Source organism: Sus scrofa, chromosome 15 (genome assembly GCF_054392235.1).
Source record: "Sus scrofa isolate SSC_HxYL_T2T_F1_AM1 chromosome 15, Sscrofa_HxYL_maternal_Yorkshire_Landrace_v2.0, whole genome shotgun sequence".
NCBI lineage: Eukaryota > Metazoa > Chordata > Mammalia > Artiodactyla > Suidae > Sus > Sus scrofa.
The window spans coordinates 32,680,587-32,698,083 of NC_139397.1; the positions used below are offsets into that span (position 1 = coordinate 32,680,587).

Genomic DNA, 17,497 nt, shown 5'->3' on the forward strand with positions numbered 1-17,497 from the left:
TCCCAAATTAGTTGTATTGAGATCCCTGGGGCTGTGCTTTGCAATTCAAATATTCTGACACTTGCCATGGCAGTCTCTTAGGCTCCCAGTGGTGGGGGTCTTTTGACTGTTCTCACATAAATGGTGGGCTTTGTTCTCTGAGACATGAAGCTGAAGTGAGTTTTGGGAGAAAGGAGATTATGTGGGCTGATCTGAGCGCTATGCTTTGGTGGTAAACTCAAACATTGAAAAAAACTCCTAAAGTGAGTAGCTTTTCAGCCTTTTGATCACAGACAGGGTGAAAGACCACAGCTTCCTATTGCCCAGGAGCTCTCTAAATCTGTCTATAGTATTTAAAAGAGCCATCAACTGTTCAGTAAATGGCAGGAATTTTTGCTATTTTTACTTTGGAAAAGTTGCGGCAGGGTTAGAAGTATATGTAGTAGTAAATCCCTGTTTACCTGAGGCCAAGCCCTTTTGTCCCAGATTCATTCCTTTGACCAGTGAAAAATAGTACTCCATTAACCAAATTCTTTTCACTCTGGCCTTAAAAATGAGTCCCAGGCAATCTCCTTTACTCACTAGATTTATCTGCTCTTTGAAAGATCTGAGCAGTCACCCATATGTGTAACACCAAGGGATCTATAGGTTATAGCCAGCTTTCTCTGCTTAGACATTTTCATTCAAATGTTCAGTCTCAGAAATAGCTGGTTAGGACTGATGTTGTTTAATGGTACAAACATGAACCCAGTGACAAGTGCATCCTAGAGAGCTCATGGACACTCTAGTGAACATAGGCAACAATATTGTATTATAATCATCAAACTTGCTAAAAGACTAGATCTTTGTATTTCCAACCACTTAAAGAATTAGGTGACTTGACAAAGGTGGTAATTATCAGTCATAATATGCCGTAAATCATAGTATACTATAAATATATCAAAATAACACATCATAACCTTAATATAGGAGTTCCTGTTGTGGCTCAGCAGGTTAGTGTTCATGAGGATGCGAGTTCGATCCCTGCCTCATTCAGTGGGTTAAGCATCCAGTGTTGCCACAGCTGTGGTGTAAGTCACAGATACAGCTCAGATCTGGTGTGGCTGTGGCTGTGGTGTAGCCAGGTAGCCAAAGCTCCAATTTGCCCCCCAGCCTGGGAACTTCCATATCCTCAGGAGCATCTCTAAAAAGGAAATAAATAAATAACTAGAAAAATAATATAACTCTCTAAGAAAAGTTGAGAAATGGCTACCCTCTGGTTTAATATTCTGCACCTTGCCTGTGGCCCTTATGTAAGTAAGCTTGCTCCTCTGCAGACTGGTAGTGCCCTCCCTGTATTGAGTTTAAGCTCCTCAAGGACAGAGGCCATGTATTTGTCCTCCTGTGTTTTTTCAGATCTAGCTTGGCCCATTAGGGATTTCACTCTGAGTATTAGCATCTTTGGAAAGTCCCTGGTCCTAGAATGGGAGACCCTTCACCCCACCCCACCTCTGTGCTCCAGCTTCATGGCACAAAACACATTGGATTGCCCATCTGGGGATCAGATCTTGCATTTCTCCATAACCATTGCCAAATTGAATAGACGCTCAGTACACATTGAAAGAATTGGAGGAATGGAAGGCACTTGATCCAGGTTAGTTGCGTTGAACGGAAGAGAGTAGGCACTCTAGGGGTGGGATTTAGTACAGGTGATGTAATGTAACTTGACAGGGTGGTTAAATATTGACAAGCAGGAGGAAACATACCAGCACTGTTAGAAAGAAGGAAGAAAGAGCTGACCATGGCTGTCAGATCAGAGAGCTGAGTCTATACCAGGCCACGCTGAGCATCCACAGTGATCCTGATGGCCCAGCGAGGTCACTCACTGGTGAAGGTTTCTGCTTCAGCAGAGGTAAGAACTGGAGCCCAGTTGGGAAGCTAATGGATTGTGATGTGAGTAAATGCAGACTTGGTGCCTGTGGCGTGGATATGGCTACATCCCAGATGCTTTCTGCTGGCTGCCCATTCATACACATCTCAGTCCAATCCTCATAAAAGGCAAGGAGCCTGAGTTTTATTTGAGGCTGCCCCCTGCACCCACCTTACTCCCCAAAGATTAGTGCTTGAACATAAGCTCTGGAGTGATTAGGTTGGATGCAGGTGCACACATGTTCTGAATGCTTAGTGGAGGAATTTGTCCATACAAATTCATTTATGAGTACTCTTTGATGCTAATAGTTAGAGGCATGCATAGCAGTAGAATGTGGAGGTCATAAACAAGTTCAGTGCTACCTGAATGCTGCTTTATCTAGGCAAGGGTGGGAGAGGGAGGGGGAGAGACCATAGGCAGTGCTTTTAGCTCTAATATCGAATGAGGGAGAAAGCTGAGGTGAGTTCAAGGAGAATATTGGGCAAGTGAGAAAAATGCCAACAGACAGCAGGCAGAGAAATGGCAGGTCCAGCTCTGCATTTAGAAAAGAACACGTGTCACCTTGAGAAAAAAGGCCCCATTTGACTTCAGAAAGACTGTTTAATCAGCTGGCATATTTCAGGTTAGCTTTTAAGAAAAGGAAATCTGATCTCCTGCTCATAATCAAGGAGTTAACATGCAGCAATCAGAAAAAGCCAAAGGCAAATAATTTCTATTTATTTTCTTGTCTTTTAGAGGAGAAAATGCTATATGAGTGATGTGGGTTACAAATCTCAGCTTAAGAAGTGACTAGTTAAGTTAGCTTGAGCTCTGTGAGCCTCGATTTCTTCACCTGTGAAATGGGCAGAATGAAACCTACTGGCAGGCTGCTATGAGGCTTGGATGAAATTACACACACATGCGCACACACACTTGAGTCTGCCTGGCCCATAGCAGATCCTTTCAAAATGTGAGTTCCACTTTCCCAATTTCAAATGGCTTATTTTACTTTATATTTTTAAAATAACTTTTTACTGAGATGTAATTCACATACCATAATATTCAACCATTTGAAGTGTATTTTTCAATTGTTTTTTAAGATATCCACAGATTTGTGTGTGTGTCTTGAGTTCTCTGTACCCACAATCACTATAGGACTAAGAATGTGCCATCCATACAGGCTTTTTGTTTGTTGACTCTTTGCAGAAATTATTATGATAACTAATTAGGAAAATAGAAGCAGCATGTGGAAAGGAAGGGATTGCAAAACCAAATGTTCCAATGGCCCAGGGAAATAAGACAAGTGAATGAAATCGATGATTAAGATAAGCAATTGTGTGAGCATGATGATTCATTCTGAATCACCTTTGGCCTCTTGTCATGGGTGACATTAGGGAGCAGTGGTGACCACAACAAACTGGAGTGTACCATCCCATCTCAAAGGGATAGAAAACACTGGAACTCCTACTGATTGTGCTCAAATAGGTAAATGAGTTCACCTGACAATGCCTTCTAAATTGTCAAGGCAATTAATTTTAAATTTTTTAAAAAATGCACTTTGCTGGGCAGATGAAATATGAGTAGGAACCATATTTACCTTAGTGGAGATCAAGTCTGTGGCCTTTCAAATGGGGTAAATTTTGTTACTTGGTGACTGCAACATTTCCCCAATGGAGCTAAGTGGGGCCAATTCCAGCCTTATCTCCCTACTAAGTGTATTATTCTTAGTTTGTCCCCATTTCCCTGACCTTCTTTTTCCTATTTGGAAAATAGAGGTTGAATTTCTGTTGTGGCTCAGTGGTAACAAACCCAACTAGTATCCATGTGGGTTTGATCCCTGGCCTCACTCAGTGGATTAAGGAGCTGTGGTGTAGATTGCAAATGCGGCTCAGATTCTGCATTGCTGTGGCTGTGGTATAGGCCAGCAGCTGCAGCTCTGATTTGACCCCTAGCCTGGGAACTTCCATATGCCACACCTGCAGCCCTAAAAAGGGGGGGGGTGGATATTGAATGAAATATGCTTAGTTGGTCTTTTTGCCTCTAACATTCTAGAGTTGCATAACACCTTCCCAGTTCAGGATTCTGATTCCAACAGCTGCATTATGGACCGAAGCTGTGTTCCAACCAATGACAAACTTAAAAGGCAGGGGACTCTAAACAGCCGCCTCTACCTGGCTTGTGTACATCTTACATCTTAGATCTTACGTCTTAGATCTGCTTGTGACAAAACCTCTCAGTTTTTGGCTGAAAGGGTCCTTTATTTTACCTTCATTTTTAAGGCTTTTTCCTGAGTTGGTATTCTGAGGGGACAAGTTTTCTTTTCTTTCATTGTGACCAAATACGTCCTCAGCATGAATTCCTTCTAGGGGTAAAATTTCCCATCTCTTTATTACTATGCTAAAACAGTTTTTTTTAATATATTTTTAATTAAAGTATAATTGACTTACAAGATTGTGCCAATTTCTGCAGCATAGCCAAGTGACCCAGTCATACATATATATATACTTTCCCTTTCTCATATTATCTTCCATCATTTTCTATTACAAGTGATTGGATATAGTTCCCTGTGCTATAGAGCAGGACCTCTTTGCTTATCCATTCTAAATGGAATGGTTTGCATCTACTAACCCCAAACTCCGTCCTTCTTCCTCCTTTTGGCAACCACAAGTCTGTTCTCTATGTCTGTGAGGCTAAAACTCTTACATTGATTGGTCAATTTTGTATTGATTTAAAACATCCTATGGACAAGTACTGGGGGGTCACAGAGTCCTCTAGTTCTGATATTTGAGGATTTTATGGGGAGTGATTTCCAGTTGAAATGTCCAAACACCGCAAACTGCAGCCTGCATCACAGCGCTCTGGGCACTTGCCTGGTACTGGTCTGGGCCACCCGGTTTTGCCCAGTGCTGGGCTGCAGATCTGGTAAGGACAAGAAGGAAATAGCAAACTGGACATCAGCTTAGCTGTGCCCTTGAGTTCTCCGTTAGTCCCTGTGACCCTTTCTTCTCCCATAGAGGCCAGTGTGGGAGGAACTCATTAAAATCATACTAAGGGAGCCCCACATTTTACTATTTGGGAATAACCCTGAGGTCTGAATAGTCTAATTACTACATACTTGGGTTAAGTTTTCTTTTCATTTCTTTTTTAATTTGTTCCTCCTAGCAGTCCTACAAGGTAGAACAGAGCAATTGTCCCTGTGTGACAGACAGTTAAGGAAATTGAGCTTCAGTGCTTTTTCCAAGTCTCAGAGTCAATTAGCAGCAGAATTGGAATCAGGATGCCTGACGCCCAAGGTATTTGTCAGGCACTTGGCCACAGAGATAATTCTCATCTTCGCTAAATAAGTCATTAAAGCGAGGTCTAGGACATCCTGCATGGCCGCCTCTAATACTATCTTATGAGAAGATGCTGGTCTTAAGAGGCAGTGGGTGAAGGTCCCAAATGTGTGTTGCACATGGTTAAATGAAGGGGATCAGCAGTCCCCCCCCAACCCCGCTACCCCACCACCCCACCGTCTATACCCTGCATCCAGACAAGTTTGCCTTTGAGACTCAACTGAAGCATCTGAATTTTTATTTTTTTAATGTTGTTTTTTTTTTTTTTTTTTTTTTTTTTTTCTTTTTAGGGCTACATTTGCAGCATATGGAAGTTCCCAGGCTAGGGATTGAATCAGAACTGTAGCCATGGTCTATGCCACAACAACACTGGAGCCAAGCTGTACCTGTGACCTATGCCACACTTTGTGGCAATGCTGATCCTTAACCCACTGAGTGAGGCCAGGGATTGAACCTGCAAACTCATGTATATTAGTTGAGTTCTTAACCCACTAAGCCACAACAGGAACTCCTTTCAATTTTTTTTTTTTACTTTCATTTTTCCATTTTTTAAAGTTGTATAGTTGATTGACAATGTTGTAATCATTCCTGCTGTACAACAAAGTGATTCAATGATACATATACACACATCCATTCTTTTTCATATTCTTTTCCCATAGAGGTTATCACAGACTATTGGATAGAGTTCCCTGGGTTGTACAGCAGGGCCTTGTTGATCATCCATTCCATATACCGTTGTGAAATATCTGAGTCTTTAAAACACCATGTGTATTCCCTGGTCACCAACGTGAATGTTTATTAGCCCTCATGGTTTGAAATTGCAAACCCATTCCTCGATGGCAATTTACATTCATTCTCTCCTCCTCCTTTGCTTCTCACTCAAAATGTTGAACAGCTGGCCACATCAACGACACAATAGCCCCTCTACCATCATGGCCTCCGAGACCCCCACCACCTCCAGCTTCTCTTCCCCAGGCACAATAATACCAGGACCGTGGAGCCTTTGCTCCCAGGTCCTATTCTGGCATCCTTTGATCTCCATTGTGGTTTCCCTCTGAAGCCTCCTGTTGGAGGCCCAGGAGGACAATAGCTCCATCTTGTCAAAAGTGCACAGAGGCCTCTCAAAGAGAGGTCACAATAGCTCCATCTTGTCAAAAGTGCACGGAGGCCTCTAAAAGGAGAGGTCACAAAGCCCGGGGCCCCTGTCCCCACCGCCCCTGTTAGCGTGTTTCCCACCTCGTGGCCCCTGCTGCCTTAACTCTGCGCCGGCCAAGACACCTGCTCCCATTCAGGCAGTTTGCTGACTGCCTTCCTGAACTGTCAAAATTGACCTGCAAAAGGGAGTCAGGGTTGATGCCATGCTGCGACTTCTGTAGGCCCACCTTGTGGGGCAGAAGTGCATGCCTTCAGGGGGAGAAAAGGCAATCAGGGGTTAATGGGAAATCTCTGTTTGGGGTTGTCACAAATCATGAGACGCTGGGAGAGCTGACTCCTCTGGATCTTCTGGAGTTGATGGGAGCAAAGTGCCAACTGTCAGGGCCAACAATTGGCAAAAACCAGATGGAAGGGAACATCGTCCTCAGTAGAAACAGAAAACAAAACAAAATAATACATTCAATTTTTTTTTTTCTACAATATACTCTCTGGGGCAAAAAGAAAGATATTTCCATTATTCACATGAAAGTGTAAGAAAAGTGTTTTTAATTTTAAGCAATGTTTTGAAAGTGGGATATCTGGCAATCCTTTTCTTGAAACTTGTTATTTTTCACCCTCACTCAAAGAATTGCCCCGCCCTTAGAGGCATGCAAAACTAAATGTTTGGCAGGGAAAGGGATTTTGTCAAATAAAATGATGCTACCCTTAGAGCCTTCTTTTTCTTTCCTTTTCTTTCTTTTCTTTTCTGTTTTTTTCTTTACTTTTTCTGACCTCTGCCAAGACATGCAGAAGTTCCCAGAGCAGGGATCGAACCCACGCCACAGCAGTGACAACACAGATCCTTAACCCATTAGGCCACCAGAAAACTCCAGAGGTTTCTTTTTCTTAAACTTGAGGTTTCCTATGTTGTTTTGGAGCTTGGGTTTTTGCCAGGAAATACACGTTTGGTCCAGGGCATGAGAGTTTTCTCACACAAAGCTTAGGATGATGAATCGGAACTGAGCTGAAATCTACTAAGTGATAAATATAGGAAAACAGGATGTAAAAATCCTGTAGGATGTCGTGATTTCAATATGACCCCAATGTAACTTTTTTGGATAATGCCAGTGAGGATTCCTTTTAGGACTAATTTGGGCATTAACCCCTTTGCCTGCAACTCCAGTGTCACAGGAGAGGCAAGACCCCGGCCTTTCATGCAGGGTTGGACATTCTCAAGGAGCCTGTGTTTTCTGTTCGCTAGGATCTTGCACATCCAGAAGCTGCTTCTTTTCTCTTCTAAAGGTGTCTCATCCTCAGAAATCCCAAGGCTTTTTCTAAATGTGAACACATTGTTGCAGAATATATTGGGGTTTTTTTCTCTGTAGTCTGGTGTGTGATTTCTGAAAAATAAATCTGAAGGTCTTCTCTATTGAGCCTGTGCAAGAAATTCCTCATTCTGGGGTTTGGAAAACAGAACATGTGTGTTTTCTCAGGAAAGATGACTAGGATGAAATTTCTACTCATTTTATTCTGTGGAAGAAGGGACCTCATCTGTCTTGTTCTCATGAGTCTCAGAGCCCCATGTGGCCCCTGGTCCGGAGGAAGGCATTCTCTCAAGATCTGAAGATAACATCACATCCTGACAAGGGAGGCGGGGTGGGGTGGGCGGGTGCTGAGGTTTATCAGGGCTAGGCAGAAATCTGAGATGGCTTCATAGCAGAGAGAACCGGCACTAAATGAAAAATAGAAATATTTTACTCAATAGGACTAGTGATTTGACCCATCCTTAGAATCAAACCCAGTTGCTTACAATCCGTCACTCACAGTGGTATTTTACTTTTGTTCAGATAAGCTCATCTCTGGGAAACAAAACCATATTTGACCACTATCTATACCTAGCTCTCTTAATTATAAATCCATTCAGAACCCATTGTTATTTCACAGATAGAAAGAGTAAATCATTTTTTCAAAATTCTCAAAAAGAGAGCCTTTGAATACAAAGAGGGGATTCAGGGTTGCAAGGAGAGATTTGAATAAGAAATGCAAATACCATTTGGAGGGCAAGCTCTAGTTTGGGAATTGGAGTTTATCATAATTAGGGAAGCTGCAAATTATTTTCATGGTCTGTTGTCCAATGCCAATGGAACCCCTGGTGACCAAACACACTTGTTCGAAGTAAGAGCCAGAGCCTCTTTGACCTTTCTGTGCATTGTCTGCGAGAGTAGTGGTCAGCTGGCTCTAAGAGTGAGCTGGGTCAGCAGCTGCCCTGCCAGCTGGCCATCACACATATGCAGCAGAGCCCTTGGAGTTGGTTCCTGGCCTTAACCGATGCTTTACAGCAGGATCCAGCTGATTCCCCACACAGTGCAAACCCATTTTACATTTCCTCCAAAAGGACTGGGTTTATATGTCATCAACATTACTTTCAGTCCAGCAGAGTGAGCATCTCATGTTTGTAATTTAGTTTCCCAAATGCAAGAGCTGTGGTCAGGTCAGTGGCCACTGGCAACAGCCCAGCTACAGACTCTGGGCCTTTGGCAAGGAATTCCAGGTATACAGTCTCGGGCTGTGTGTGACACAGTTCCAGTGGTCATTCTGATAACCCATTTTACAAGAATGAACTAAGGCAGCATCAGTGGGGACTAGAAGGCTGAAGTAACCAGTGTAACCAAACTGAATAAATCTTTGACATGTAGACAGAAGCAGCTTGGTCTGTGTATTTACCAATTTGGAAACCAGCTAAGCATAAAGGGAGCATATTGGGGTCAAAGTTCAACACCAGGGAAGAATAAGAGAATCCATTCAATGAATCCTTGACCCAAGCCCAAACCTACATCTGCCCCTGAATTTTAAATGCAACTGAACTCTTTTGATAAGTGTTGACAAATATGTAAAAATGTCATCTTTCTCCCCATTACATAGTTTGTGTGCTGTAACATTCCACTCCTAATCGACTCTTTATGGGGGAAATGTGATTTTTTTTGGCCAACATTGTGAGAAAACATTCACTCTTAGAGTGGCCTAGACAGGAAGAAAATGGACCATCTATTGAGCAAACTAAGGATTGTACAAAGTACCGTATAATAAACACAAAGATAGAGCTAAATATGTGAGTCAATTTCATGCTTTTTTTTTTTTTTTTTTTTGGTACAGCAAGGCATGAATGACCTCAATCCATCCTCCCTGTCTTTACCCCATCGGCTTTTTTGCCCTTTGCTGCCTAGTGATAATGGGAACATTGCATTGCCTTTGGGGCAAATGATTCCACTTGAGCAATTTACCATGTGGAAACCAAAGGGGACAGGTTTTTAATGTTGAAAATGTTTTAATCTCAGAAAATCAAAAGGCAGACTCAGTTTGGAATGACACCCTGTCTTTGAATCATAGAGTGTGTGAGAATTCCAGTTAAATTGCGTGTGTCTATATATTTTCACCATTGGTAAATTAGGCCTTACCTAATTCCTATTTCATAAATAATTTCAGAGCATTGGTGACTTTAAGAACGCCCTATATTTTATATGGCTCCTGAGTTATGACAGAAATTGCCATAGCATGACATTTAGTGTGTCATTGATTTTTCTTGGAACCTATCCTAAGTGGTTCAGCGACTGTGGAAGAATACTATAATGGTACCTATTATGCGCACAACCCCAAGGGGGCCGAGATAGTGAGGTGTCCTTGTATTCTCATTTACAATGCAGTGTTAAATTCCAGACACATTGTGCAAACTCGGGTGCCCTTTTAGGTGACCTAGCCTGCAACTCCATCATTCTTAATAGAAGAGTGGGAGAAATCTAGGTTCCACCAGGACCAAGACAAGTAACATATGTAAATGAAGCAGGCTGGGTAGTAAATGGGGCAAAGTGAAATTTTTAAGGCCTGTCTTAAGGAATCAGATGCTAATCCCCTTCCTCTGATTGTTAGAATGGGATAACATGTTACTATAGGAACATGGTACGAGCCTGGTGTTGCCAGATCCTCCCATTTTTCAGGAGCAGCTAGAAGATAAAAAAATTTTATGATAGACATCTCTTCAAAGAAGACACACAGGTGGCCAACAGGCACATGAAAAATGCTCAGTATCACTAATTACTAGAGAAATGCAAATCAAAACTATAATGAGGTACCACCTCACACCGGTTGGAATGCTCATCATTAATAAGACTACAAATAACAAATGCCGGAGAGGGTTTGGATAAAAGGGAACCCTCCTACACTGTTGGTGGGAATGTAAATTGCTACAATCACCATGGAAAACAGTATGGAGGTTCCTCAGAAAACTCAATATAGAATTACCATATGATCTAGCAATCCCACTCCTGGGCATGTATCCAGACAAAACTCTCATTCAAAAAGATACGTGCACCCCTAGATTCATTGCAGCACTATTCACAATAGCTAAGACATAGAAACAACCTAGATGTCCACTGACAGATGAATGGATTAAGAAGATGTGGTACATATACACAATGGAATACTACTCAACCATAAAAAAGACAAAATAATGCCACTTGCACCAACATGGATGGAACTAGAGATTGTTATACTAAGTGAAGTAAGAGAGAGAAAGACATACCATATGATATCACTTATATGTGTAATCTAAAATATGGCACATATGAATTCTATAGAACAGAAGCAGTTTCACAGACATGGAGAACAGACTTGTGGTTGCCAATGGGGGTGGGGGGAGTGGGATGGACTGGGAGTTTGGGGTTAGTAGGTGCAAAAAAAATTTATATGAAATCTCCTGATTTATAAAGGTTAGCTCATTTTTAATTTTACTTTATTTTATTTGATTTTTTGGTTTTAGGTCATTATAGATTTGTGTACAGTCATAAGAAATAATACGGAGAAAGGCCATGCACCCTTCTTATTTCCCCTAATGGTAATATTTGCATATGGTAATATCTCACAACCAGGAAATTGACAGTGATACAATACACTGACCTTAATGACTTGTTCTTTTTAACCCCGTACAGATCAAGCAAATTACAGTGGATGGATAGTGTTAGCCTGTCTTATTAATTCTACTTGCGCTGTGTATTACATTCTTGCTGGATTCACAGGACCAGCCCATGCCTCTGGGTCCTCATCTCTGAACTAGGAAACCTCTTTAGAATCTGGCTAGAAGATGGACCCCTTCTAGCTATTCCTTCCTGAAGCTTTTCCAGGCTTCCAGTCTGAATGCCACTCTAACCCTGCCTATTAGCGTGTGTCCACCTGCCCCTTCTCTCCCCACTGTGTACCTCCACATGCTGGCCTTAGCTTCCCCTGAAGCTTGGTCGGCTATGCTTCAGGCAGGCCTGTCCTTGCAGGCTCTGACCTTGGACATGCCCTCTGGGCTCACAGGCCTCTCTTATTTGCTTTCTTCAAATTCCTTCCCACCTTCTTCTTATTCCTCCCTCCACACTGAAGGCAAACACTTCAAGGTGGTGGATATTCAAGGTATTTATTTGTTTGTGCTGGAATTTTGAAATCTCAAATATTTATCTAAATGAAGTGAGACATAATTTGGGGATTACAACAATGGGGTTGTTCTGCTTTTGTAACATCTGTCCAGAAAGTCAGTTTTCTGCTGTAAATGGCTTTAAGATCCTGATGATATTTTAAAAATGCCAATAAAGTCTTAGAGTGTTGAGGGTAGAAATATGCTTCTAGAGAGTTCCCCAGTGATGTAACCAGTTAAGGACCTGGTATTTTCACTGATGCGGCTCTGATTGCCATTGTGGCATGGGTTTGATCTCTGGCTCTGGAACTTCTGCAAGCTATGGGTGTGGCCAAAAAATAAAAAGAAAAGAAATATTTCAAAATAAATATTTTGAAATATTTCTTTGTATAATGAAGGAAAAAGTTAAGAGTCTTCACTGAGTGTTTGTTGATTCTTCTCACGGGCCTAGGTGCCTTTTCCAGCCTAAGTGGGGGCCTGGTTCCCACGCCTTAGTGTGGTCATTCCTGATCACTACGACAGAAGGTGGAAAGGGGTCTACTGGGGGAAACACTCTGTCTTTAATGATAGACATGAAATTTCTGACCACCAAGACCAAGGTTAGAATAAGGGGGTCAGAATTAGGAAGAGCGTCCTAGGGAGGAAAAGGGATAGAGCCTGATGCCTATACAGCACACAGTGACCACAGTGACCAATGATGGGTCATGGTCTAGAGCCAGCTGCCCTCACCCCATGGCTTTATTCCCTGGTAGCATGTGTGAACAGTAGTTGGAAGCAGGAGCAGCAAAGCTTCATTTGACCTTCCTTCTCAGGTGACAGGAGCCATTCTTGATCACCCAGAAGAGAAGGTGATCTTGAACTGTGTGTCTGTCATGGAGAGAAGGTGGGGAAGGATATGAGGCTGAAAAGAATGGATTCAGTAAACCCAAAGTAGCATTTTCTGGGAGGTAACTACACTTCATTTCTGGCCTCCCACTCTGTTGAGCTCTCAGATCCTTGGGTTTGTGCCTTCATTACCAAGTAAGGGGAAGAGATTATAGAAGGAGAAATGAGTGACATCATCCCTGCGGGCCCCCCTACATCTCCCTCAGCCAGACGAGGGTGCACAAACACAGCCTCTCTGTTCTATTTTGTATGACCCCTCACTCTCCGAGTCCTGTGTTTTATGTTGACTCTGAAATCTAAGTTTCTAGGGGTCTAACCAATGCTGCCTGCCCCTCCCCTGGCCCCCGTGGAAGTGACTCCATCCTTGAGCACACCCATGGTCCTTCCCCCTCCTCCTGCTGATCCTTCTCCTCACCCCATACATCTCCGCTAGAGTCCTGTGAAGCCTGTGGTCCCCTTTCCAGATGGCATATTCTCCAAAGATTATCTGCCAGCCCTGCCATCCCATACTTACGCCAAAAATATCATAACGTTTACAAAAGCCCTCTCCAGGACCCCAGATTTTTCTCCTCCGCTCACCCAGACATAGGACTCTCCAGCAAAGAGGATAAAGAAAAGGTTGGTCCTGGTCTCCCTGCTACCGTGCAGGTGACAAAGGCACTGGACTTCAGTTTTCATATCTGAAAATAGAAATAGGTGGTAGGGATCATTACGATCTCTCTCTTGTAGGTGTAGAAACTGAGGCTAAGAGAAGTGCAGGAAAGTTCCCCCAATGGCCTGTAGCTGGTAAGAGGTGGGGCAGGTTGGCATCCAGAGGCGAGGGCTTGCTATTGATAGGATTTCAAGTATCCACCCCAGCTGCAGAAGTAGAGAGAAGTGGCCTTCCCTGGGCTTTAAAAGAAATCGCTTAAATTCCTGGGGGAACCATTTAATAACTACCAGTGCTCAGGGTTCATATTTGGGTCAGGGTAGATTTGAGTATCAATCATTTTTAAAAGCATCCAAGGTGATTTTAATGCAGAGCCATGATTGCGATTCACTCCTCTATGTCAGGGGTTCTTCAATGAAGCATCTATCAGAATTGTGTGGAGGGCTCGGTAACATATTCTCACTGGACTCTACCCTTAGAGGTTTGGATTCCATGAGTCTGGGGTAGGTATGAACATATGCACTTCTAACAAGTTCCCAGTGATGCTACTGTTGAACATCAAAGCTGGGGACCACAACTTTGCACACACCTGGATGGAAGATTGGGACTGGGGTAGATCTTAGCCTTTATTGAGAACATGTTTGGTACTAGGCAGAATGATTATGTGATATGACTTAGCCAACAAATGACACTTAATCTTTCCAGAAACCTTTTGATTTAGGTAGTATTATTCCCATTTAATATATGGAGGAATCTGAACCTCAGAGAGGTTAGATCTGTGCTTCTCAAACTGGGACATATGGGGATCTATCAGGAATTATGAAAATCACATAACAGATAACACATGATTTCGTGGGCCATGAATTTGGTTGGCATCAGCTGAACTCTTTGCTGAACAGTCACAAACAGTTTGAGGAGGAAATGTCCCTGTTACCTGTGCATTGATTATCTTAACTTTGATATATATACTAGGCCAGCAAGGAGCAGTAGAAAGTCAAGTCATGGCTGTAAATTCTTCCCATTCTACTTCATCCTTGACATGAAGAGGCAGATGGGGATTGAAATGAGGCTTGGGAGTTATTACCATTACCCCACACACAGAGTTGGGTTTCAAAGCAACCTTGAGCCCTGGCTTTACTGCGTCTGTGATTGACTTTTACAATGGGAAAGATGGAGTTTCCTTCATTGTAACGTGTCTAGTGCCCTTTTTATTGTCATTATCTCTGTTATGAAGACATTTCTTAAATAAGCTCTTACCTCATTCCAATTATTATGTCTAAGTGTTTTTTTGGTCATTTTGTTAAAAAGTATATTTTATATTTCTACATTTTGATCTGCTGTAGCAAAGTCTGAGTAAATGCATTTATTATGCAGTCATCTCTCACAGGTTTCCCCATAGACACACACTTTTTTATCCTTTCTGAGTCAAAGGCTCCTTTAGAATCAGATACACAATATAGACTCAATATAGAATAGTACACACACACACACACTCACACACACACACACACACACACACACACACACACACACACACACACGGCCTTGCTTTGCAGAGCATTCACAGACCACTGAAGCCCATCCATGGATCCCAGCCACCAAACCTGATTAAGAACTCCTGCCCAGCTCGGAAAGCTTCTCCATGACAAGGTCCGTGACTTGTCTGAACTTGAGTCTCTGGTGTCTAGTCTCTGGTTGGCTGAGGAGGCACTCAGTCAACGTCAGAGAATGAATGGTTTCTATAAGACTGATGCAGTAGGAAATGTGTTGGGGCATTTGTAGTTATTGTGACACAGGTGTTTGTAGCAGTGTGTCATGACATTACAAGTGTGACAAGATACCCCGGGACCTCTGTTGGCCACCCAGCAAGAGGACTATAGGGAACATTATGTCTGAGTCCAATGTTAGCAAAATCTCATTGTTCTCTACCCCCTGACACCAAGCCTGCGTTGACTTCTTGCCTGGTATTTCCTCTCCTCATTTTGGGGCTATGAACTCTTACAATGCTGGCTTAGGTCATCAAAGCTGCCTCCTAATGTTGCTTCTTTTTATTTCATGTTTTTGTTTTGTTTTGTTTTTGTTTTTGTTTTTGTTTTTTGCTGCAATCCTGCCTTGAGGTGTCAATCCCCAAGTTGGTTTCCTTAGTAAACCTGTCGCAGGCAGGAAAAGCTCTCACCTGGGGTATGGAAACCTGGGTATTTTTGGAGGGCGAAGCAAGGATAGTAATTTCCATGGTTATATATCTGCAATTGATTTCAAAATACTTTAGACCAGTGTGAGTTTATGTATGTGATAACTAGTTTAGATTTCAACTTAGGAGATGATCAGATTCCCTAATTGAAAATACCCATTCCAGGGCTGGACAGTCACACTCCAAGGCCAGCTTCAGCAAGGGTTTCAGTCAGCCACCTTAATTCACATTTTGTGAAGGTCAGAAATTGCTTTTATCTGTGAAATTATTGAATTTCTACTCAGCTTGATAAATGTTACAAATGGTTCTATTGGTGAGATTCAAGGTATTATATATTTGATAAATTGATTAATTACAGGTAGATAAGTAGATAGATAGATTCACCACTGACCCATAAACACGGGTGAAGGCCTGTAGCTCCCTCCTTTAAGGATAGCACCTAAGTCTTGACGTTTAAGTCCTCTGCCAAGGCCTTTTTACAAAGAGTAATAATTGTTTGCTCCCCATTAAAAGACATGCTGCCTCTGGGATGTTTAGTGTCTGCCTCTAGAAAACCTTTCAGGATAGGTTTTCTAGAGGAAAGGACAGAGCTCTGGCACTTCCTTGAACTTTCTCAACAGGTTCTAAGGACCATTTTTATGTCTGTTGGCTAAGATATATTTATTTGATAAATGTTTCCACTTGTGGAGGAATGCCTGATCTGAGGTGTGCTTTCATTATAACTCAGTAGCAAGCTCTGACTTCTTCAGTAGATCTCGTTATCCTCCAAAAAGAACTTCAGTGTTTCCTGTGCCCAGATTGGCTGAGGATGTTCACAGTGCTTGGGCTCTATGGCAGACTGGCTCTTGAGAGAGATTCCATATATTAACTTGTGCTGTGGTGCCAACCCATAAAAAAAGCAGAGGTCTAAGCAACATTGATTTCTTGTCCATGGGTCTTAGGGTCAGCTATGGCTCTGCTGGTCCCTTGCCAAGCTGGGCTAGACATCAGTCCAGATGGGGTGAGTCTGCTCCTCCCATCTTATCCCAAAGCCCAAAATCCATTAGCAGCCCTGCTTGCCATCCAGCGGTGTGCTGTTCTCATGGGGAGGCAGGAACACAAGAAGGGCAGGCAAAGGGCTCTGCTCAGAACAGGCACAGGGTGACCTCTGCCCATGCTTCACTGGTCAAAGCTGGCTCCTCGGCAAATCCCAAAGTCAACGGTGGTAGGAGATGCTTTTTATTGCTCCCTCAGTGTGAGTGGGGAAAAAAAAAAAAGGAAAATTATGAACAGATGGTATATATAATCTCTAGCCCTCCAAGTTAAATGATAAGACTTTCAGGATCTCCTTCATCATCAATGGGAGGTCTATTCCAGTCAGTTCCTCAAGCATTACCAAGTTAATATTAATTGCTGTACATTTGCAGGATGGGAGTGAGTCAGAAATGTTGAAGGCACAGATCTTGGCCCTGAGGAGTTTTAAGTCTCAGATAGGAGATATTAGGTCTACCTTATGGAGCGTATAGGTTTATCACAGAGCAATATTCATGCAGAGTTGAAAAAATACACATGTGTATAACCAGGTCACCCAAGATGGTTGTTCCCTTGCTGCTTGACCAGTTCTGCTTCACCTACATTCTACTCATGACTGCCTTTCCCTTTTAATCCTAGATCCTAATCAGTAAATGCCCCTGGACTTGCCCCTGGCCCCAGCTAGTGGTTGTTCTAATCTCTAGATTAGGACAGCTCTGTTATAATAGTTTATCAAAGGGGGGAATTCCCCTTATAACTGGTAACTTCCCTCTCCCCTCTCGCACCCCCCATAGTGGAGACTCCCGCCATGTCCTGCCCTCTGCCATGTGCTGTCTGCCACACACCATGGGGTGTCACTCCAGGACTTCATTTCAGACATGTAAGATCCATTAAACCATTAAACTATTGATGTCTCTGTCTCTGACTTGGGACTGTTTCTTTGGTTTGGAGGCTGGGTAGGTAGAGGGCTTGAGGG

At 42.7% G+C, this 17,497-nt stretch overlaps 1 protein-coding gene and 1 long non-coding RNA gene across 11 annotated transcripts in view; one reads left to right on the forward strand and one right to left on the reverse strand.

The window, feature by feature from the left end:
• NCKAP5 (NCK associated protein 5) overlaps positions 1–17,497 on the forward strand; it is a 1,198,715-nt gene that overhangs the window by 346,290 nt on the left and 834,928 nt on the right. For 2 of the 10 annotated variants that reach the window (XM_085001428.1, XM_085001424.1), the window contains exon 1: positions 1,726–1,870. The exons of the other annotated variants lie outside the window; for them this stretch is intronic. In XM_085001428.1, coding sequence (XP_084857554.1) covers positions 1,823–1,870 — 48 coding nt within the window. In that variant the 5' untranslated portion in view covers positions 1,726–1,822. Of the gene's footprint in view, positions 1–1,725; positions 1,871–17,497 lie in introns of those variants that run through there. 10 annotated transcript variants of the gene reach the window in all.
• LOC146395782 (uncharacterized) lies at positions 11,773–15,066 on the reverse strand. The gene is made up of 3 exons (XR_014830597.1): positions 14,924–15,066; positions 13,250–13,350; positions 11,773–12,652 (listed from the first exon to the last, which is right to left on the reverse strand). It is a non-coding gene; the product is annotated as an uncharacterized LOC146395782 (long non-coding RNA).